Source organism: Bufo gargarizans, chromosome 3 (genome assembly GCF_014858855.1).
Source record: "Bufo gargarizans isolate SCDJY-AF-19 chromosome 3, ASM1485885v1, whole genome shotgun sequence".
NCBI lineage: Eukaryota > Metazoa > Chordata > Amphibia > Anura > Bufonidae > Bufo > Bufo gargarizans.
Window position 1 is genome coordinate 369,972,373 of NC_058082.1, and position 24,036 is coordinate 369,996,408.

A 24,036-nucleotide genomic window follows, 5' to 3' on the forward strand; every position below is an offset into this window, starting at 1 on the left:
ACTAACTACAACGGAACAAACACAAAGACGGACGGACGGACGGACTAAAACAAAATGAACACAAGTAACGGTCAAATTTTTTTTGGTTTTTTGTTTTTTTTTCTACTAACTAACTACAACGGAACAAACACAAAGACGGACGGACGGACTAAGACAAAACAAACACAATTAACAGTAAAACTTTTTTTGGTTTTTTGTTTTTTTTTCTACTAACTAACTACAACGGAACAAACACAAAGACGGACGGACGGACGGACTAAGACAAAACAAACACAATTAACAGTAAAACTTTTTTTTGGTTTTTGTTTTTTTTTCTACTAACTAACTACAACGGAACAAACACAAAGACGGACGGACGGACGGACTAAGACAAAACAAACACAATTAACAGTAAAACTTTTTTTTGGTTTTTGTTTTTTTTTCTACTAACTAACTACAACGGAACAAACACAAAGACGGACGGACGGACGGACTAAGACAAAACAAACACAATTAACAGTAAAACTTTTTTTGGCTTTTTTGTTTTTTTTTCTACTAACTAACTACAACGGAACAAACACAAAGACGGACGGACTAAGACAAAACAAACACAATTAACAGTAAAACTTTTTTTTGCTTTTTTGTTTTTTTTTCTACTAACTACAACGGAACAAACACAAAGACGGACGGACGGACGGACTAAGACAAAACAAACACAATTAACAGTAAAACTTTTTTTGGTTTTTTGTTTTTTTTTCTACTAACTAACTACAACGGAACAAACACAAAGACGGACGGACGGACGGACTAAGACAAAACAAACACAATTAACAGTAAAACTTTTTTTTGGTTTTTTGTTTTTTTTTCTACTAACTAACTACAACGGAACAAACACAAAGACGGACGGACGGACGGACTAAGACAAAACAAACACAATTAACAGTAAAACTTTTTTTGGCTTTTTTGTTTTTTTTTCTACTAACTAACTACAACGGAACAAACACAAAGACGGACGGACTAAGACAAAACAAACACAATTAACAGTAAAACTTTTTTTTGCTTTTTTGTTTTTTTTTCTACTAACTAACTACAACGGAACAAACACAAAGACGGACGGACGGACTAAGACAAAACAAACACAATTAACAGTAAAACTTTTTTTTGATTTTTTGTTTTTTTTTCTACTAACTAACTACAACGGAACAAACACAAAGACGGACGGACGGACGGACTAAGACAAAACGAACAAACTACAAATTTATACGGAAGGACACTAAACTAAGACCCTACACTAAGCTAATATGTCAGAAGTTAATCTAAACCCTAACTCTATCTAAGCTAAGTGATACTGAAAATACTATCTAATTCCCTATCTGTATTTAATCAAATCAAACTAACTAGTCCCTACTCTACACTGAACTTTATATTAAATGAGCCCTAACACTGCCTAAACTAACTAACTTTCTGAACTATCCTGCAAACTATCTAATTAATCAATTCCCTAATCCCTATCTATCTAATAAACTATGATTTAGATCAATGCACAATTAGATCAATGCAAAATTCAATTGACAAACAATCAAGCTCCTCTCACTTCAACAACTAAACCCACAAAATGGCAACCGGGCGGTGTCTTGATTTATACAGTGAAGGGGCAGGCTACTAACCGATTGGTTGCTATGGATGTTGCTAAGGTGTGACAGGCCATTCCCATTTGCTATTCAAGGTAGGAGAGGGGAGGGTTGACGATTCTACTCTGTCAGTTTGAAAAAAAAAAAAAAATTGCGATTTTATCGCTAATTTTAAATCGCATTTCGATTTTCATGCCCAGTGCTGAGGTAAATCTCCCGCCATTTATTTTTCTTGTGACATTTTAGCTTATTTTAACGCATGTAGTATACCAACTATATCCAACACTGTTTAATAAATTGTATGTAAAGAGAATTTTATGATTGAAAGATTCAAAACGCTATACTCGATATCGGAAAAATAAAAAATAAATCGGCTTACTCGATAATTACGTAGTTGTCATTATCGCGTAATGCGATTGTAACTTTATTATGGTGTTAAGCTAACTTTTGTGCAGCATGATTATGCATACAAAGATAAATCGGCTTACTCGATAATTACGTAGTTGTCATTATCGCGTAATGCGATTGTAACTTTATTATGGTGTTAAGCTAACTTTTGTGCAGCATGATTATGCATACAAAGATAAATCGGCTTACTCGATAATTACGTAGTTGTCATTATCGCGTAATGCGATTGTAACTTTATTATGGTGTTAAGCTAACTTTTGTGCAGCATGATTATGCATACAAAGATAAATCGGCTTACTCGATAATTACGTAGTTGTCATTATCGCGTAATGCGATTGTAACTTTATTATGGTGTTAATCTAACTTTTGTGCAGCATGATTATGCATACAAAGATAAATCGCCTTACTCGATAATTACGTAGTTGTCATTATCGCGTAATGCGATTGGAACTTGTATTCCATATTCGTTAATTCTATCCTAATATGGAGTATTCCATATTCCATAGCAGGTCAAGTTGAAATCGCCATGCGATTCCTTCGAGTTATATTAATCGCATGGCGATTTCAACTTGACCAGGTTTACTATGGTTGGCTTGGTAGAAATAGCGAATATGACGAATATATTCGTCATATACCATAAAAAGAATATAGCGAATGTATTCGTCATATTCCACAAAAGGAATATAACGAATATATTCGTCATATTCCACAAAACGAAGATAACGAAGTATTCTGCATCTTCATTTTAGCTACCTATTCATCAATTTCGCTAATTCTAGCAATGATATAGGAAAGTTGACTATAGAGACAGCTAAGTATAATTCGCTATGCGATTATATGACTGTTTTTTTTTAAAATAAATAGAATAATTATAATACCTGATAATTATTATAATTATACTATTTATAAAAAAAAGCAGTCATATAATCGCATAGCGAATTATACTTAGCTGTCTCTATAGTCAACTTTCCTATATCATTGCTAGAATTAGCGAAATTGATGAATAGGTGGCTAAAATGAAGATGCAGAATACTTCGTTATCTTCGTTTTGTGGAATATGACGAATACATTCGTTATATTCCTTTTGTGGAATATGACGAATACATTCGTTATATTCCTTTTGTGGAATAAAACGAATATATTCGTCAATTCGCTAATTCTACCAAGCCATTGAAGCCATATTCCATGCTTATGGAGCGTCCCCATCACCATGGGAACGACTCCATATACTAGAATGTACTGTCGGATTGGAGAATTACGTTGAAATCGCAATTCGATTTTTTAAAGTTATAATAATCGAATTTCGATTTTAACTTAGCACTGCTATATGCCATATTAGGCTAAGTTAAAAATCGAAATTCGATTATTTAAATCGCATATTAATCGCGATAACAAGAATAATGACGAATATTCGATTTCGACGAATATAAAACGAATATTCTATCGAATATTCGCGAATTTCGTCGAAATCGAATATGGCACCTGCCGCTCATCACTATTGGTAAAGTGGTGCAAATCTGCTGAGCGCGCTAATACAGGGCAAAATGCTGTTCATGGCACACATCCTGAACTTTGTGCAGCGATTCGTTGCCAAATACCAGGACGTCTTGTGGCAGGTCAGGAAAATCTCTGCCCATTTTAGAAGTTCTTACACGGTCATGGTTTGCCTTGCTGACGTTCAGCAGCGACACCACCTGCCCTTCAGACATCTGATTTATGATTGCCCGAGGCGCTGAAACTCCACGTTGTATATACTTGATAGGCTGCTCCAGCAGAAACGTGCTGTAAAAACCCTGCTGCAGGACAGGTTCTGGGGAGCTTGGTTTTTTTCACCGCGCCAGTGGCTGCTCATGTGGCCATTTGATGAGATCACCAAACTGGTCAGTCACAACCAGGGCACCATCAGTGACATCGTACCTTACGCCTTCTTTCTGGAGCATGCATTGCGTCGTGTCAATGATTAAGCCGTCGAGGAGCAGGAGCAGGAACACGAGGAAGTCGCAGTGCTAAATGAATTACCTGAGACAAGTCAGCATGAGTCTGAAGAGGAGTCAGAGGAGGATGGTGCCTGGGGGAAGGAGGAGGAGCAAGAAGAGCAGGCTTTAAAGGGTTTCTGTCAAATGATTTAACCCTATTAAGCTAGCTGACATTAGCGATGTGCTAATGTCAGTTAAAGCTAACTAGCCTATTCCTACATTTATCTATGCCCCCGTTACGCCAGAAATCTAACCTTTCTAATATGCTAATTAGCCTCTAGGAGCAGGGGGGCGTTGTTCCTGCTCCTAGAAACTCCGTTCTCCCACCTTTGTCGTCCTCCTTCAAAGTCCTGATTGACAGGGCCAGGCAGCGCTCGCATCTGTCTGCCAGCCCTGTGCTCTGGTGAAATCTCGCGCCGTTCAGCATTCAGCCCAGGCACGGTGCGGAAGCTGGCTACCTACAAGCGTCTTTCCTTCAACGTGCCTGCACCGAATGCTGAACGACGCGAGATTTCACCAGAGCTGGCCCTGTCAAACAGGAATTGGAAGGAGGCGACAAAGGTGGGAGAACGGAGCATCTTGGAGTAAGAGCAACGCCCCCCCCCCCCCCCTGCTCCTAGAGGCTAATAAGCATATTATAAAAGTTAGATTTCTGGTGTAACAGGGATAAAAGTAGGAATAGGCTAGTTAGGTTTAGCTGACATTAGCACATCACTAATGTCAGCTAGCTTAATAGGGTTAAATCATTTGACAGAAACCCTTTAAAGCCTGCTCTTCTTGCTCCTCCTCCTTCCCCCAGGCACCATCCTTTTAAACTTTTCTGGGATCCCTGGTGTTGTCCGGATGGGGGGAGGAGACCGAGGATGACATACTCCTGGGCGATGAGCAGGAGCCAGGGCTCTCCACCGCTTTCAATTTAGTGCAAATGGGGGCCTTTATGCTCCAGTGTTTGAAGAGGGACCCCCATATAAAAAGCATAAAGGGCAAAGACCAGTACTGGGAGGCAACATACTTAGACCCCCGATACAAACAGAAAATGGCGGACATGTTAGCAGCATCACAGAGTGCTGTCAGAATGCAGCATTTCCATGCCTTTCTTCAAGAGATGCTGAATTCTGCTGTTGCGAACGCTGGCAGAGGAATTTCCACCCACAGAGAAACTGTTGCGGGTACCAATCCTACAGCGGATGCAAGAAGAGGGCGGTTTGAAGATGTGTTGGTCACTTTGGATATGAGATCATTCTTGCAGCCAACACATCAACAGCCGGCCTCCGGATCCAGCCTCAGGGAACGTCTACACCGACAGGTGTCCGACTACCCAGAGAGATTGTACCATTACTTCAGTACACCGGGTCCCCCTCTTACATCAGCTTATTTCCCTGCTCTAGACGTTTGACAATCTATGCCCCCCTACACTTCCCAATCTGCTGGCTGAGTGTCTGCCCTGTGTCTCCCTTCTCACTGGATTCTTTAGCAACATTTAACCCCAACCATAAGCAGAAAAGACTCAGGGTAGGAGGCTCTGCCTCAGGTACTGAGGTACTGAGCTGCTGCAGGGTTTCCTCTTCTCCAGTCACTGAGTAGGGTAGCCAGACGGGTTTTAGGCCGGACAATCTGGTTTTCTGACTCCCTGTCCTCTGACCGGTGCAGAACCTGGACGGACCAAGGGATGTTTTTTTTAGTAGCTCACGCTGAGCTGCAGGCACAAACTTACCCTCCCCCACGCACCCCTGCAACTCACCACACATTCTTCCAGTCATTTTTTATCTTTGGCGGGGGGGTGGGGGGGTTCTCTTCTCTGTACTCTTCTGCAGGCTGTGAGGAAGTGTCTGCAGAGCATTGCACAAGAACAGGTAGGGGGAAGATCCTGTGTATAAGGAATATCATTGCACTGTACAGCTAAGGCACATACATGAGTATACCAGCAGTCAGACAATTTTTTTTGTTTACATAACTCAGTGTTACATGAAAATATGTCTCTCAGCCAAAACCTCAGCTTGATAACCACACAAATATGCCTAATAATTGGATATAGTGTATATTAATATCCAGTGGTATTCACCCATTCAGTGATATCAGTATAGCCAGTAGCCATTTGGTCATTGTTTCCCTTGTTAGGCAGGAAGGGCACATCGTAAAAGCAATTGGACAACATTCTCTTGGCCAACAGGTTGGGAAGAGATTTGGGTGGTCATAGGGTGGAGTCCATGGTGGGGGCTGGGACACAGGAACATTTAGGTGACATTAAACTTGGGTGTCTCTCTCTCTCTGTTCCTGCCACCCCCTGGACCAACACTTCAGGATCAAGTTAAGTTATATCATATGTGTGCTTTCTGCATATGTATATAAATATAATATCCCAGTAAACTTTATATGTGTACATATAGATATTTGTTGTCATGAGTCTCTATATGTACATGTACTAATGGTCAGGTACTGGATGTGAGTTGGGTAGAAGAGTAGATCCAGTAGAAAGTATATTGGAGGAATCTGGATATACTTTATTTACAGTTGCAAGAAAAAGTATGTGAACCCTTTGGAATGATATAGATTTCTGCACAAATTGGTCATAAAATGTGATCTGATCTTCATCTAAGTCACAACAATAGACAATCACAGTCTGCTTAAACTAATTACACACAAAGAATTTAAGGTTACCATGTATTTATTGAACACACCATGTTAACATTCACAGTGCAGGTGGAAAAAGTATGTGAACCCTTGGATTTAATAACTGGTCAAACCTCCTTTGGCAGCATTAACTTCAACCAAACGTTTCCTGTAGTTGCAGATCAGACGTGCACAACGGTCAGGAGTAATTCTTGACCATTCCTCTTTACAGAACTGTTTTAGTTCAGCAATATTCTTGGGATGTCTGGTGGGAATCGCTTTCTTGAGGTCATGCCACAGCATCTCAATCGGGTTGAGGTCAGGACTCTGATTGGGCCACTCCAGAAGAAGTATTTTCTTCTGTTTAAGACATTCTGTTGTTGATTTACTTCTATGCTTTGGGTCGTCTTGTTGCAACACCCATCTTCTGTTGAGCTTCTGCTGGTGGACAGATGGCCTTAAATTCTCCTGCAAAATGTATTGATAAACTTGGGAATTCATTTTTCCTTCGATGATAGCAATCCATCCAGGCTGACACAGCAAAGCAGCCCCAAACCATGATGCCCCCACCACCATACTTCACAGTTGGGATGAGGTTTTGTTGTTGGTGTTTTGTGCCTCTTTTTCTCCACACATAGTGTTATGTGTTTCTTCCAAACAACTCCACTTTGGTTTCATCTGTCCTCAGAATATTTTGCCAGTACTGCTGTGGAACATCCAGGTGCTCTTGTGCAAACTGTAAACGTACAGCGATGATTTTTTTGTGTAAAAAAAAAAATAAAAATTTTTTTAGTAAATCCTGCCCTAAAGTAACAATTTTTTCCAAAGATCCTCAATACTTTTTTCGTTTTTTCTGTGGCCCTCCATCAATCGTTCTTCCTTAGTCAAATTATCCACCGCTTTCCTCCATTGTATCACTGTCGGAAGGTCTACCCCTACCCATTTCTTAAGTATAAGAAGTCTGGTTTGAAATAGCACTTTGCAGAGAACCACTCGTATATCTCTATTTATATTCAGATGTTCAATTGCCCCTAATATGCAAATCACCGGATCTTAAGGTATTTGAACCTTCAGAATTAAATATACAGTCTCCAGAATTTCCCTCCAATATCTAAACAACCTTTGGCATCTCCAAAAACAATGTATTAAATCAGCGTTCTCTCTCCCGCATTTTGAACATGCATCCGAAACTCTCACACCCATTATCTTCAATAACAGTGGGGATCGATGCAACCTATGTTCTACAAAAAACTGTGAGATCTTATGTGAGCCCCTATTGGAAACCATTGAGTAACTTCTGAGGGCATCTTCCCATTTATCTTCAGTAAGAGATTGAAGTTCATCCTCCCATTTTCTTCTAGCGGGTATTAAAATCCATTTATTTTTGATCTCCATCAATATCTTATATCTTTTTGCGGTTATACCACCCCTTTCCCCCTCTTTAGTAAATTTGTGTATTATATCAGATTTTTCTATTTTATATTTGTCCTCCTGAAGGGATATCCGCAGGGCATTCCTAAGCTGAAAGTATTTATACATATCTTTTTGGGGAATCCCAAACTCACTAACCATTGTATTAAAATCTTTCAATTTGCCCTGTTCCAATATCTGACTAAGGTATTTTATCCCTTTTTTTTCCCAGTCTATATACATCTTAATCGTTTGTAATTCCTTAAGATTTATATTTTTCCAAATAGGTGTATAATATAAAAACCCTTTAATCTCTAATATTTTTTTAATCTCCACCCATATATAGTTTGATAAATTCAGTATTCTATTACTTGTGCTCTTTTTACCCAATATACCCGATTCTAACACCTCCAAATAATTCCACTCTTCTTTCCACCCTAATCTGTTTATAACTTGTCTTCCCACCAAACCGTTTAAAGTACCTTTTATGTGACCATATTGTGTTATTAAATAATAAAAAAAACAATTTGGAACAGCTAATCCACCCTCACCTACTGGGAGCTGCAACACTTCTTTCCTTATCCTAGGGATAGCATCTTTCCAGAGAAGGTCCCCCATTAAGCTATCAAATAACTTAAAAATACTCTGCGGTAACCTCAACGGGGCATTTTGGAGAACATAAAGTATTTTAGGGAGAAAAATCATTTTTATCAAGTTTACCCGACCTTGTATTGACATTGGTAAGCACGCCAAATGTGTACTTTAGTCCTAAGTTCTTTTAGTAAGGGGAGTATATTTAATCTTTCGTATTCAGCTATATTTCCAGAAATTTGTATACCTAAATATTTGAAGTTGTCATGTTTCTCTAACACATGAACCCTTAAATCACTCTGTAATTGAGCGTCACCCAACATCAACATATGTGACTTCCCCCAGTTAATATTTAACCCAGAAAAAAATAAAATAAACTTATCTATTATATCAATAACTCTATTAAACTGATCCCCAGTATTGTGCATAAATAATAGGATATCATCCGCATACATCAAAAGTTTTTCTTCTCCACCCTCATATTGAAAACCTTTAATCTCCCTATCATTTCTTATTATACATGCCAACGGCTCAATTGCAATGGCAAATAATAATGGTGAGAGAGGGCATCCCTGCCTAGTGCCCCGATAGAGGGCAAGAGGCAGGGACAAGCTCCCGTCCACCATCACCCTAGCCCTAGGATTATGATATATTAACTGAATCCATCTTATAAATTCCTCCCCTATACCGACCCTTTTTAGTAGAGCCCATAGGTATTCCCATTCTATACAGTCGAATGCTTTTTGGGCATCCAGTGAAAGCACTGCTTTCTCCCCAGGTTGTAGTCTATTAGCTTCGATATTTAAGAACAACCTTCTTATATTTGAATATATCGTTCTCCCAGGTATAAAACCTATCTGATCCTCATTTATAACTCCCCCAATCACCTTCGACAACCTCTCGGCCAAGACCTTTGCCAAAATTTTAACGTCCGTGTTTAGGAGAGATATTGGCCTATATGATCCCGGGTCGAGTTGTTCTTTGTCCCTTTTTGGAATTAGAGTTATAATTGCCTCTTTCATGGATTCTGGTAAATCCCCAGTTTTTTTGGCCTCATTCAATGTTGTTTTTAACTCTGGTAATAACACCTGGGAGAACGTTTTATATATTTCAAAAGGGAGCCCATCACCCCCCGGTGCCTTATACGGCTTTACCTTACTCAGGACCTCTTTTATTTCCACCATCAATATTTCTTTTTCTAAGTATTCTTTTTGGGACTGAGATATCTGTTTAAGAGGTATCCTATCTAGGTATAGGTCCAGATCTTGTTTTGGATAATGTGCCCTGGATTTATAGAGTTCCTGGAAATAATCCAGAAACACTTCTTTAATTCCTTCCGGTATAGTGATTATTTCACCCGTTTTATCTTTAATTGCCCCTATCCATGATTTCCCTCTTTGATTTCTTACTATACTTGCCAACATTTTACCCACCTTTTCTCCCTCTGAAGCTAGGCTGATCCCTTGGAAAAATAGTTCTTTCCTACTTCTCTCCATTTGATATACCTTTAGCTTTTCTTGTTGTTCCTCCCATATTTTCCTGTTGTAGTCTGTAGGGTGTACTATACAGGTCATTCTTGCTACTTCTACTTTTTCTCTAATGCATTACTCAATTCTCTGGTACTCTTTTTCCAATAATTCACCTTTTTAAAAAGCAATCCTCTCAGATATGCCTTAGCAGTATCCCATACAATTAGCCTACTAGCAGTGCCATTATTCTCTAAAAAAATTTTTATAGTTCTTCCATTATATTCTCTTTATCTGTAATCATCGTTAACCAATGGGAATTAAACTTAAATGGTGGCAAGATTTTTTTTTTAATCAAATTTAATTCAATTACTACTGCACTGTGGTCTGATAGGGCCATAGGCAAATACTTTATCTTAATCCCATTTTGGGATATTAGGTTTTTATTTCCCAAGACCATGTCTATCCTTGTATATACCGACCAAAAGGAGTGAGACGGGTATAATACAAATAAATTCAGCAATACCAAAGTAGTCCAAAAGTCACATAATTTATTTGAAAATCACAGAAGGGACACATGATCAGCACTGGTCACAAAAAAGACAATAGACACAAGTTACAATAAACATTAAAAACCAAGATGACCGATGGTGAGCTGTCGATACATATATATAGATACAAAGTGCATGTGCATAAATATTACCAATTGGTCATCAATTATAGGATATGTAATATCCATAAACTATGGCTGATAAACTACCAAAAAGATACCTACATACGTTATACATCAGAATTTGTCACAAAGTGAGTGTGATAATACACACCACATTTGTCAAAGCTGAAACAGTAGGATGATTGGAGTTATACTCAGCACATAATAAAAGAAATACTGACCAGTTGGTTTAAATATACCGTGCAGCAACACCACCGGTCCACTCCCCAACGCACGTTTCGCGTACAGCTTTTTCAAGAGGTACTGGTTGGTCAGATGAAAGTGTTGTCTTAAATAGGTCAAGTAGATGTATCTCATTGGTTCCTGGACTCACATTCAATTAAACCATGCAAGCTCATCTGGGCATTAACACATGGCGACTATTAGCAAAGTCCGACCCCCCACACAGTGATCACCGCACCTTCGGTGGCGCCGCGTCAGTCCGGAAGAGGACGGTCACGCATTTCCTGCGCGACAGTCGTCATCCAGGAGCGACCGGCGGCACCCGGGCGCGGCGCATGCGCAGATCACCGGACTCGCCACAGCCGCCATGTTAGATCATGGCACATCGATGGGCCATGGTAACATATGAAACAATCGACTCGATTTACAAAGAATCATAATAGTTCTCCAATATAAGACATATACATAGGTATTACATCTCAAGGGACAAATAGCATTCTTGTTAGAAGAGACACAACTAAATTCTCAAGCAGCCTAAATAGAATATTCATTAGTCATAAAAAGACAAGAAATATATATATGTGACACCTCTCAATATCTCTTATTTGTTTCAAAGTGACTTTAGTATATATATGTATACATATATGTATATGTTTGTATAGTGCAGGAATCCGCAGTGCAATTGCACTATACAGATGCCATACACTAGATAGGGGTAGTGGTCATGCCCACTGGATTGCGTTGCAATTCAGTGTACCATGACTACAATTATAACGCATGCGCGGAAGGCCACCATGAACCAACACCGGTTCTAGTGTAAATTCTGTGAAAAAAAGTTTAAAGATTAGATGCCTGCAGTGAAATCCACATTACCATAATACATAATTGACAATATATACCGTACCATGTAATAAACGTGCCCACAAATAATTATCAGCCAGACCCATCGGGGAACAGGAAAGAAAAAGTTCTTTTGTGTATATATATGAGGACACCAAGAGTATTGTTATTATTCATACCCCTACCACGCACAATTTGTGCTGCCAGGGATCAGAGTCTGGAGCCTCATATTATTATCTACCGGACCCCAATAGGAACAGCATACGTGATTATTGCAAAAAATAATGGTCATAAAAATTATATAGTATAGAATATACCAAAGTGAATTTGCAATATAAAAATCCTTTCACTGAGTGCAAAATTACTTAGACCAATATAAAAAATTATACATAGGCCATGAAAAACAATCATATGTGTGTAAAATCGAAACACCTCAAAAAGGGGGAAAAATGTGTAATCCTATAACAATGTGACATCATCACACCCTCTCCTGCATAAGCGTCTAACCCTTACAATCAATTTCCACCATTACATATACTATCGGTATCCAAAGTCACACATAGACCCATCACACGGCCCTTCTTAGTGCCTCAAGCCTATTTGTAAATTGATTAGTCCCCTGCCACATCCACAGCCCACTCAGAACTACATCTCAATCACAACCATATACATAAAACATAGAGAAACCTGGACAGAGCACGGAGATTCAAGGAGGAAGCATTCACAGAAAGGATGCAAAAGGCACCTTATCATTTAACCCGTATGGTACTTGGGTCTGAAGTTTAATTATCCATTTACTTTCAACCTGTTCGAGTCGGCTAAAGAGGTCACCACCCCGAGAGCCTAGATTCACTTTATCAATGCCACGGACCCTCAGGTCCTGCCATCGATTATTGTGTTTCAAACGAAAATGTTGCGCGACTGGTTTGAGCTTCAATATTCGTTCCCTATCATCAGCTCCCACTTTGGACGCCGAGCGTATGTCGCTCTGATGTTCCTGAAAGCATATACGGAGTTCTCGTGTCGTCATGCCAATGTAGATTAATCCACATGGACATGTTGCATAATATATGACGCCACAAGTGCTACAGTTGATAAAGTGCACAATCTTATAAGCATTTTTACCAGATGAGTCATTAAAGGAACCACTCTTCACCATAGCTCTACAGACACTGCAGTGTCCACACGGTGTCGAGCCCCACTCTGGTCCCCTCGACTGAAACAGGAATTCTTGATTTTTAGGTGGGACATAATGGCTAGATACCAGAATGTCACTAAGATTCCTGCTACGTCTGGACACCAGAGTGGGGGCCGAGGTAAGTACCGAGTTTAGAACATGGTCAGTCTGCAGGACCGGCCAGTATTTCACAAAGGTTTTGCTGATATTATTCCACTGTGTACTATAATCTGTGATCATACAGACTGGCCGTGCTCCACCCACTGCCGTGTCCAAATTTTTCTTGGGCTTTGTTACAAGGAGGGTCTGTCGAGATGTATTCACAGCTCGTTGATACCCCCGTTCAATAACTGCAGGATAATATCCTCTTTGTCCAAAGCGCTGTCGAAGCAGAGTCGATTCCTTTTCAAAGTCCTCTGTTGTAGTGCATAATCTTTTGGCTCTTAGAAACTGTCCAATTGGTATGGAGCGTTTTTGATGTTGGGGGTGAAAAGACGATGCATGCAACAAAGCATTTACAGCAGTGTCCTTACGATGAACGCCAGTCGATAAGGTGCCATTTGTAGCCGCCTTGATATTAATATCCAAAAAGGTCATTTGACATTGAGAGATGGTCTGAGTCAGCCTGATGTTCCAATCATTTGTGTTCAGTTGTGCCAAAAATGAATCAAGTGCTGTCCTGGATCCCTGCCAAACAAACAGAATGTCGTCTATAAAGCGGATCCAGGATATAACCTTTTTAAAATCAAATTTAATTCAATTACTACTGCACTGTGGTCTGATAGGGCCATAGGCAAATACTTTATCTTAATCCCATTTTGGGATATTAGGCTTTTATTTCCCAAGACCATGTCTATCCTTGACCAAGTTTGGTGTGTTTTAGAGTAGCAGGAATACATGGTTCCGTCCGGGTTTTGAAGACGCCAGACATCCACCCAGTTAAATTCTTGGGCTAGTTTGAAAAAATCCACCTTTGTTGCTCCTCCACCTCTGCCAGACGTTCTATCCCTGAGTGGGTCCATCACCGCATTATAATCTCCTATCGCAATCATCTTAGATTCTTTTCTATTCAGCATAAATCTATGCAATTCATACAAAACATCTGGTTTATATGGCAGTGGGATATATATATTCGCAATTACCATTTTAACACCTTCTATATTGCAATATAAAAATAGGTACCTGCCATAGTCATCCACCTCCACTTACAGAAACTCAAATCTAATCTTATTATGTATCAAAATTGACCCCTCTAGAGTAAGTAGTATACACTGAATGGTACCCCTCCATTATCCATCTCTTCTGCAACCATCGTAGGGATTCTTTATCCAAATGTGTCTCCTGGAGGCAGATGATGGCTGGCAAGAACCTCTTCAACCACTCAAGGATAGCGTATCTCTTCACTCTCTCACGTAAACCCCTCACATTCAACGAAAGAATCCTGACCATCTAGCAGAGGCAGAGCAAAAAAAAAAAAAAAACACAATGTCCCCCTCTCCCCTCCCCCAAAAAATACCTCCCCTACCTAAATAGCCCCCCCTTCGACTAAACAGCAGTCGGGGTGACTCCATATCTCAACTTATGGACTCTTTTGCCCTCCCCCTCCCCAACCTCAAAGGCCCTCCCCGTCCGCCCACTCGCTAACCTCCTCCGGCGCCTGAAAAAAAACAGTCCTACCTTTGTACTCTACCCTTAATTTTGCTGGGAAAAGTAGGCTATATTTTAATCCTGCTTCCCTCAATCTTTTTTTGACTACGATATATTCTTTCCTATGAGCATTAGTATACGCAGAGTAATCTGGAAACAATCTTATCTTTTTACCTTCTATTTGACATTTTTCAGAATTTCTGGCATCGGATAGTATTGCGTCGCGGTCCCTAGCCAATAAGCATTTAACCAGTACCTGTCTGGGGTGCTCCCCATGGATCCTTTTTTTCATGGGGACCCTATGTGCTCTTTTGACGACAAAAAAGGGGGAGAGAGTATCCACCCTACAATTTTCCCTTATCCATCTCGCCATATATTCAGTACAATTGTCTCCCTCTACCCACTCTGGGATCCCCACACATCTTATGTTGGATCTTCTTGATCTATCTTCTTGGCTTATTAGTTTTTGCTCCATCTTAGTATTCCTTTCCTTTAAAGAAAGGACCTCCTTCTCTAAATTCTGTAGCGATTGCTCTAGACCAGGGATCCTTTTTTCCATCTCATATAAACGTTGTCTAATTTTCTCCATCTCGTCCCTTATTATACTGACATCAGTCTGCACTGCCCTAATCTTGGTTGCTATACTACCCATTACATTCTCCATCCGTGAGACAGTGCAGAGTATGTCCTTTAGCATCCTCGGATCTGAGGGTGTAGATGTCGCTAATACACCCCTCTCTCCTCCTCCCCCCGTCAACTCATTCTCATGGGTCAGAGCTTGAGAACCCGGATCTGTAATATTTTCTTTTTGTGGAGTTCTAAAACCTGGTGAACTAGGGGCTAAAAATTTATTTAAACCCTGTTGTTTAGGCCCGCTCTCCGAGCCTGTTATTGATCTCCTACTGCTACCTCCCACAGGGGCGGATTGTTATTTTGGTGGCATTTTATACTCCCTTTCTCTCACTAATTCCTTCCCATTATCTCCCAAAAAAATAAATAAATAAATAAACCAATATCACATGTACAAAGCAAAGATTAAAAAAAGCACCTCTTAAAGGAAGGTTTAAGCAGACTGTGATTGTCTATTGTTGTGACTTAGATAAAGATCGGATCACATTTTATGACCAATTTGTGCAGAAATCCATATCATTCCAAAGAGTTCACATACTTTTTCTTGCAACTGTACATACACATTATTGGCCACATTTGCTTAGCATCCAGGGTGGGCAGGAACAGAGGCAGCTGTGTGTGGTGGTGTCCTCTATGTACTGTCTTATTTGTAGTGTCTGTATCTTTATGTATAATGTTGATTGCTTTGTCATCTCTATGTTATCAGTAAACAATTTTTATATATAAGTATCTGTGAGGGTTGTATGTTACTTCTGGGGTGTATGAAGGACTGCAGGGGTGTATATAATACACAAAGTAATCGGGTTATATAGGAAACAAGGGCAACAGTCTAGGAATAGAATAGAAGGAACGGAATACGGAGATAGATATAAATCTCTAATTTCCGACCCTGCAACAATGATTTTGCTACTGAGAGAAAAACATGTGATTTATACTAAAATGAGCGCGCTGGTTCCAAATATGAACTGGGAATTTGCCTGACACGTCTAGATTTTAAGTTATACATGAAAAGCCTATTCAGTTATAATATTAATGCATTATATTGGAGATATTCCAATGGACATGTCCAGACCTGTTTGGATGCACTTAGGCTGATGTCCGCAGTAAGTATATAAGGAAAGCTGACAGATTTTGATAAAGTGATCTGTTATAGTGCTATCAGTTTTGAAACTTAAGATGGATAAACGCAAATGTGTTAATGATCCAGACAATTTCTGCTACATATGTGGCAAATACTTATGATCAGCCCAAGAATCTGACAAAGTGCGACTTGCAGCTTGGGATGCATTTGTGCTAGTAGTGCAGAGCTTCCTTGGGAACAGAAGAGCTGCAGACTTTGCTGAATTACTAGACAACATGGACTACATAGACACACTTAGGCCTCTTTCACACGAGCGTCATGTTTTTTGGCCGGATGCGTTCAGGGTGCGTTCAGGGAAAATCGTGCTATTTTGCTTGCGAGTGCATCAGTTTTGTATGTGATTTTCGTGCGTTGTTGCGTTTTTTCCGCGCGTGTGACATGCGGATGTCATGCGTTTTTTCCGCGCGTGAAAACCAAAATTAACTATCCACTACATTCACCTGTGATTGCAAAGACATAAGTACCTCCAGCAGGCATAGTTTTCTTGGACATCTCCATTTTTTGGTGGACTTTGTCCTGTGGTAGTTGTGTGTCTGTGTGTGGTTTTGGACTTTTCTTTGCAGGATGTCCACTTTCACCCTGTCATCAACTGACCATGTGTTATTGCACTGGCTGGTCTCCCGCTATTTTGGAGAGCAGCCAGAAATGAATGAGGAGGAACCGCGGAGGAAGCGCATGTGGGTGCATCCTCTAATTTCGCAGCGGGCCAACAAAGGTCTCTTTGTTGGCTTGTACTCAGAGCTCCGTGCGCACCCGGCAAAGTTCTTCAATTTTTGCCGTATGTCGGTGGCTACCTTTGATCGGCTGTTGGGGGAGTTGAGGCCTGCCTTGACTTTACAGGACACCAACATGCGGCGGAGTGTGTCACCTGAGGAACGTCTCCTTATTACTTTAAGGTAAGACTATATATATTATCTGGCTCATACATGAATGACCCACTGTTTGCCAATACGTAGCTGTTTGATATATGGCCTGTGTCTTCAGAATTATACATCTTCTATGTATACTTACTTAATAGTAGTCCCTAACTATTGTATATATTGTATTTTTTATTTCCGAAAACTGTTTGTGCTTTTGTGTATAAATGATTAGAGCCAGGTCCTCCCCAGCAGCTGATACCAGTGCCTGGGCCGTGTGCACTTCTCCCTGTCCCTGCGCTTAGCAGACGCTCCCTCACTCAGCAGAGCTGGACAATGCAGAGCCGAAGCAGCGCAGAGCAGGGAAGGGAGATCTGCCATCTGCTCAGTGTATAAATGAAAGCAACATGTGGTAAGAGGACCCTTTTGTGCTGCAGGAGATTAACCCTTTGAGGGTGGAGGGCTCTGGTTACTGACACTTTTGGGGGGCTAATGTTACTGGCTAGTGAGGGCAGGCGGGATTAGCCTCAAGGGCTAGGGCAATGGCGGCCATCTTAACTGAATAGTGAGATTGCAGTTTTATTATGCAGACTGGTTGCACTTTGTGTAATAACAGGTAATTGATTATAGTCACAGAAGATACATGTTCCGTGGGGGTTAATAAATTTAATTTTGCCTGTAGTGATGAGGATACTTCCCCTGTGTGTATCTGGTAATGGTCTGGATTTTTTTTTGGGCAAAATGCTCTAAAATTTGTTAGAAGTATGTATGAATATATCATATTGATTTCTAATCTTGGAGTATGGGTTAATAAAAATTCAACTTGCCAGACACATTGCACTAAAATAATGTAAATTAAATAAAATGATTTTAACTATTGTGCAAATTAGTATATTAATTTTTTAATTTTTCTCATTTCAGATATCTTGCGACAGGAAATTCTTTTTCGTCCTTCCATTTTGTTTTTAGAATGGGGACCTCCACAATTGCTGGCGTGGTACGGGCTACATGTGCCGCCATTTGGTTGACACTGAAGGCTTCAGTGCTGCCACCTCCAACCAGGCAGCAGTGGCTTGATATAGCCCAGGGCTTCAAGGAGAAGGCGCAATTCCCAAATTGCATTGGTGCCCTTGACGGGAAGCACATACGGGTTAAGAAGCCACCTAACTCAGGGTCCCGATACTATAATTATAAGCAGTATTTCTCTGTAGTTTTGTTGGCCTTGGCTGACACAAACTACAGGTTTATACTTGTAGATATCGGGTCCTATGGAAGTACTGCAGATGCTCGCATCTTCAGGGCTTCCAGAATGGGTCGCTGGCTTCAGTCCAACCAACTGGACGTGCCACAGCCAGCAAACCTTCCTGGCTCTACTGGGCCACCAGCGCCTTATGTGGTTGTAGGGGATGAGGGTTTTGCCCTTTCAAGCCACCTCATGCGCCCCTTTCCTCGACGAGGTTTGGATGCCAAAAGACGCAATTTTAATTTTCGCTTAAGTAGAGCCAGAAGGTTTGTGGAGTGCGCCTTTGGCATTTTTTCCCATAAATGGCGTGTTTTTCTGTCGCCCATCCAGCTGGCCCCACAAAATGTGAATACGGTGATCAAGGCGTGTGTAGTGCTGCATAACTACATACGTACCTATGAGTCAATACCTGATGAGGATGCCCAAGTCTACAGTCCGCCATCAGGAAGAGACCCTTTACGACTCGGAGGATCTGGATCTGCTGGACTGAGAGTGCGGGAGTTATTTTCTGATTATTTTATGTCCCCAATAGGTTCTTTACCTTTTCACCAGTAGACCGAGACTCATAGTTTTTTTTTTTTTCACTTTTTGGCAGATTTTTACCTGGATGGATATCTTTTAGTTAGCTTTTGTTTTTGGTAGTTAGGGACTCGCAAGATAATGAGGACCCTTGACGTGGGTTGCGAGCTTACATATTTTGCTTCATAATATACTGTAGAAAACACAGTATGTGAAATATGTACTAATACCTCATTCCGTCACATGTTGCAAATTTCCAAACACATGTATGCATGCTTTCCCATCATCAGTTAATAAAGTTTGATTTCGCTGCATTTAGAGGTCCCACCAAAATCGCGGAAACATGTTTCATGGCACATAACTCCATCTGTATTGTGTTTTCTATTGTGTGTCTAAATAAAAGGACAATAAATTCTGGAGACCATGTTATGTATATATGTATAATCTAAATAAAAATCTGTTGAAAAAAGTCATTCCCAAAATAAAAAAAAACGAAATATACATTTAAAATAGTCTGGGTACTGTTATTGAGCAAACAATCAACACAATGTGTGTATATATATATATATATATATATATATATATATATATATATATCTCGTTTAACTGTTTTTGGCTAAGATAACTGTATAGTATATTACTATGCAGTATATCTTCCAATACCATATATTGTCAATACTATAGTATTAGACTTCCTTAAAAAACAATACAACACTATAGAGTACACTATTAATAATGTTGTGTATGTGTTGCTGATATATAAATATGCTATGTCTTTAATAAAGATAAGTAACAATATAAATTGGTGAAATAAAACTCTGTTTATTTGAACATAAACTTCAGAGTCATCTTGACTTTTCTCAAAATAAAATTATTTTCATACAGAAATTAAAAATAACATAACTTTTATAAATTGGTATAATGTGTAGATGGTGATGGTGGGGCCTGATACTGTGGCATAGGGTAGGGTGGTTGGGAAGGGGGGCCAGAGTACTGCGATGATCCAGGCTGCGAAGTGATGGGTGCAGATTGCCCATATGCAGAATCTACCTGATAATGTGGCCCATATGGGCGAGGAGGTGGCCCATAATGTCCCCTTGGCGGTTGCATTGGAGGAGGAGCCGGCAGCGAAGGCTGGGAGTGCTGGGAAACTGGCATCGGTTGGGGGCCATACAAGTTCCCATGGAGCCGCCAATTTTCAAGGCCCTCAAAAACGATATGTGGGTCATTGGGGGGAGTGGCTGCATCCAAAACTATATTTAGAGCAGCTTTGGTGCGCAAAACTCGTTCTGGAGGCAGCCTGCGCAAATATGAGCCCATACTACGCTCATAATGGTCGAACTCATCCTCATGCCGGGCTCTGGATAAATAATCCAGCACCTGCAGATTAACATTTGTATCGGCAGGAGTGGTTGCCCGTCGTCTGGGCCTGCTTGGAAGAGACAAAGGCATGGGGGGGGAATCTGCTCCAGAAACAGGTGGTGGTCTGGATGGTGCAGTGCTTTGTCCTGGTGCTGTGTCCACCTGTGATGGACCAGAGGGAGTCTCTTCCTCACATGCACTGGACATCTGCGGTGCAGACTCCGCCTCTTCTTCTGGTAGGTTGTCCTCTGTCCTTTAAAAAGAATAAAAAAATTATAAATTTAGAAGATGAAGTGTATTTTCTTGTATTACTATTCACGGCACATATTAAAATAATCATCCATTTAGTTTATAGAACATAGTACTACCTGACCTACATAACATATTAAATTTTGGAGATTAGAAGTGTCATCGCTGCCCCTAAACACCATTGAAAAACCACTTGTCATGTTGTTAAAGCCAATGTCATCATGGAAAAGGAGACAATTTTCAAGTTGGTTTTGGTTTACAAATATGTCTATTTTACCTGATTTTTGGAAATACATATATAACATTAAAGTGTTTTTTTAATCTCAGAAAACAGAGGCAAATTGCTCAGATATGCCCCCATTGTCTTAAAGGTGTGGGTCACACCAATGGAACCAGCACCTATAGCGAGAAGGGATAGCCAAAACTGAAGGAGAGTGCACTGCGCATGTGCAGCTGACGTACATTCATTTATATGGGAGAGTGGGGAATTTGCGCTGGGTGGTGGAGGTACCCTGGCAAATCTGCCCTCCTCCAGCCACAGCCATCCCCGCTATGTTAGTTAGTGATATAGCACGTAAATTTAGAGTAGAACCTTCCTAATCACAGGTGCATAACCATGAAACAAACTATATGGCTGCACACCAATAATACCAATAATAAAAAAATATATGGCTGCACACCGTTATAGATATACAAACTATTGATGAAAGAAATGGGGGTCATTCTAGATAAAAGTGATCCAATAACGACTAAAAATGAGTAATTTGAGCTCTTAGCACACATACGTGTCGGCCCAATCTACCAGGCGTTTTAAGGTGGCTTTCACAGATGGATCCATTAAAACTATATTAACAATAAATAGACTGCCTAACTTTGTAGTTAGTTTTATTAAAGCCTACAATATTCAGGGCAGTGGAGGAACCAGCTACAAACCTACTCTGCTCAGAAGTCCCAGGTAGATGGGCGTGTTCTTGATATAGCTGCTATCAGACAATGGTGGCATATCCTAGTGATATGCCCTCATTGTGTTAAGATGGGAATACCCCTTTAATTACATAGTCTACAAACAGTGTATATGGATATAAATATCTAATGGTCATTGAGTCAAATAAACTTACGGACGCAGCTCCATGACCTCACGAAGAAACATCAGCTGGTTTTTGAACATGTATGGCCTTTTCTTGCTGGCCCCGGACCCGCTCCTCGCATGTAGCAGCATTTCCTTGCGGAATTGGTCCCTGCAACTCCGCCAACGATTCTTGACATCGTCCACTTTAAAATAAATCAAAAAAATATAATTTTATTAACCAAAATAAACAGTCCGACAAATTATAACATATGACATACATGTGCTATGCTAAAAGGAGCAGGGACGTGCACACATACTGCTCGATAAGGGGGCTTGAGCCCCTGCCTCTTTTAATGCCTACATCCATTCCTTCAGGTAAGGCCCCATGCACACGGCCGTTGTTCACGGCCGTGTGCTGGCCGTGGAACCGCGGCCTGGATCCCTCCTGAGAGCAGGAGCGCACGGCGTCATAGCAACCAGTGACGCCGTGCGCTCCTGCTCTCAGGAGGGATCCAGGCCGCGGTTCCACGGGCCGCACACGGCTGTGAAACACGGCCGTGTGCATGGGGCCTTTAGCACAATTTATTCACCAGTCCGCACGCTCACTAGTGCAGGATCAGGGTGACAGGGTCTTTTAAAGGCTAGCACAGGGGCTGCCTGGGTGACAGACATGCATGATGCATGTCTGCAACGACACGTCACCCCCCCCCCCCCCCAAGCGGGATTAATGCAGGGGAGCAAGCGCCGGCCTGTATGACTCCGTCTGCTGCCTAAGTTCCTTTATTGCCTGTCTGCTCTCAGTGGCTGCCCTGGTTAATATATTGTATATAATTTCAAGTCCTTAAAACAAAACAAGTATGCCAAGGAACAATAGTTGTAGTGCTTTGTCCCTTTGCATACTGGGGGTTGTAGTGCTTGGTCTCTTTGCATATTTGACTCTGTAGAGTCTGGTAATGACATCATTTTTCCATAATATGTACGGTTAAACCCAAAAAGGTTTTTTTTTTTTATTTAAGAACTTTAAAAGCCCCTGCCCTTCCAAATATCTGTGCACGTCCCTGCTAGGGAGGATTAAAGATTACATGTGCTATGCTAGTGAGGATTAAAAACTACATGTGTTATGCTAGGGAGGATTAAAGACTACATGTGCTATGCTAGGGAGGATTAAAGACGACATGTGCTATGCTAGGGAGGATTAAAGACGACATGTGCTATGCTAGGGAGGATTAAAAACTACATGTGCTATGCTAGGGAGGATTAAAGACGACACGTGCTATGCTAGGGAGGATTAAAGACGACACGTGCTATGCTAGGGAGGATTAAAGACGACATGTGCTATGCTAGGGAGGATTAAAGACGACATGTGCTATGCTAGGGAGGATTAAAAACTACATGTGCTATGCTAGGGAGGATTAAAGACGACACGTGCTATGCTAGGGAGGATTAAAGACGACACGTGCTATGCTAGGGAGGACAGCAAGGATCACACAGGTATACATTGCCTACTTACCCAAATTCTGCCGGCTTTTGCCATGGGTTTTTTCCCAGATGGATTCAAACAGCTCCTTGCTAATTTCCACCCAGGCCTGATCTTTTTTATACCGATCGTGGTAGTCATCACTGCGCGTATCCCAGATGCATGGCCTATCTTGCACAAGTACTATCAGCCTACCAACATCCATTGGCCGTGGTGTCTTTGGCATGTTAGCAAAGAAAATCCAAAGCTCCGCAAGGGATGGAAGTGTGTGCTGAGCAAACTACAAAACTCCTGCCTCATGTGCTGCCTTCAGTCACACACTGAGCAACTCAACTTCCTGTCTGAAATCCATTCTGGGTTGCTAAGTTACTTGCGTTTAAAACGCAACGCAACGCATGACATCCGGATGCACTACGATTTTCACGCAGCCCCATTCATTTCTATGGGGCCTGCTTTGCGTGGAAAACGCACAAAGAGGAGCATGCTGCGATTTTCACGCAACGCACAAGTGATGCGTGAAAAACATCGCTCATGTGCACAGCCCCATAGAAATGAATGGGTCAGGATTCAGTGCGGGTGCTGTGCGTTCACCTCCCGCAACGCATCCGCGCGGAAAACTCGCTCGTGTGAAAGGGGCCTTACAGCATATGAACAACTTGGCTGCCGAATGTCATTAAAAGTGCATTTCTTACAATCCCATCTTGACTTTTTCCCACCCAATTGGGACACGTAAGTGACGAACATGGAGACCGGTTCCATAAAGATATTTCTACAATAGAGAACAGGTATCAAGGCCGCTGGAATCCCAACATGACGGGGGACTACTGCTGGTTTTTGCAAAGGGAAATAAATGACCGTT

The 24,036-nt window shown here is 41.0% G+C and overlaps 1 protein-coding gene across 1 annotated transcript; it reads right to left on the reverse strand.

Annotated features, from left to right (window-relative positions):
* Positions 1–19,926: 19,926 nt before the first annotated feature.
* Positions 19,927–23,643, reverse strand: LOC122931599 (leucine-rich repeat extensin-like protein 5). Its single transcript, XM_044285673.1, has 3 exons — positions 23,211–23,643; positions 21,750–21,903; positions 19,927–20,635 (listed from the first exon to the last, which is right to left on the reverse strand). The coding sequence occupies exons 1-3, from the start codon at positions 23,401–23,403 to the stop codon at positions 19,927–19,929; spliced, it is 1,056 nt and encodes a 351-aa protein (XP_044141608.1). The 5' UTR covers positions 23,404–23,643.
* Positions 23,644–24,036: the final 393 nt, after the last annotated feature.

Excerpts from the sequence above, each read along its gene's own strand:
- LOC122931599 (XM_044285673.1), bottom strand. The coding sequence starts at position 23,403 with ATGCCAAAGACACCACGGCCAATGGATGTTGGTAGGCTGATAGTACTT. Across the intron at positions 21,904-23,210 it reads CAAAAGCCGGCAGAATTTGG|TGGACGATGTCAAGAATCGT; the intron begins GTAAGTAGGCAA and ends TTTATTTTAAAG. Across the intron at positions 20,636-21,749 it reads GAGGTCATGGAGCTGCGTCC|GACAGAGGACAACCTACCAG; the intron begins GTAAGTTTATTT and ends TTCTTTTTAAAG.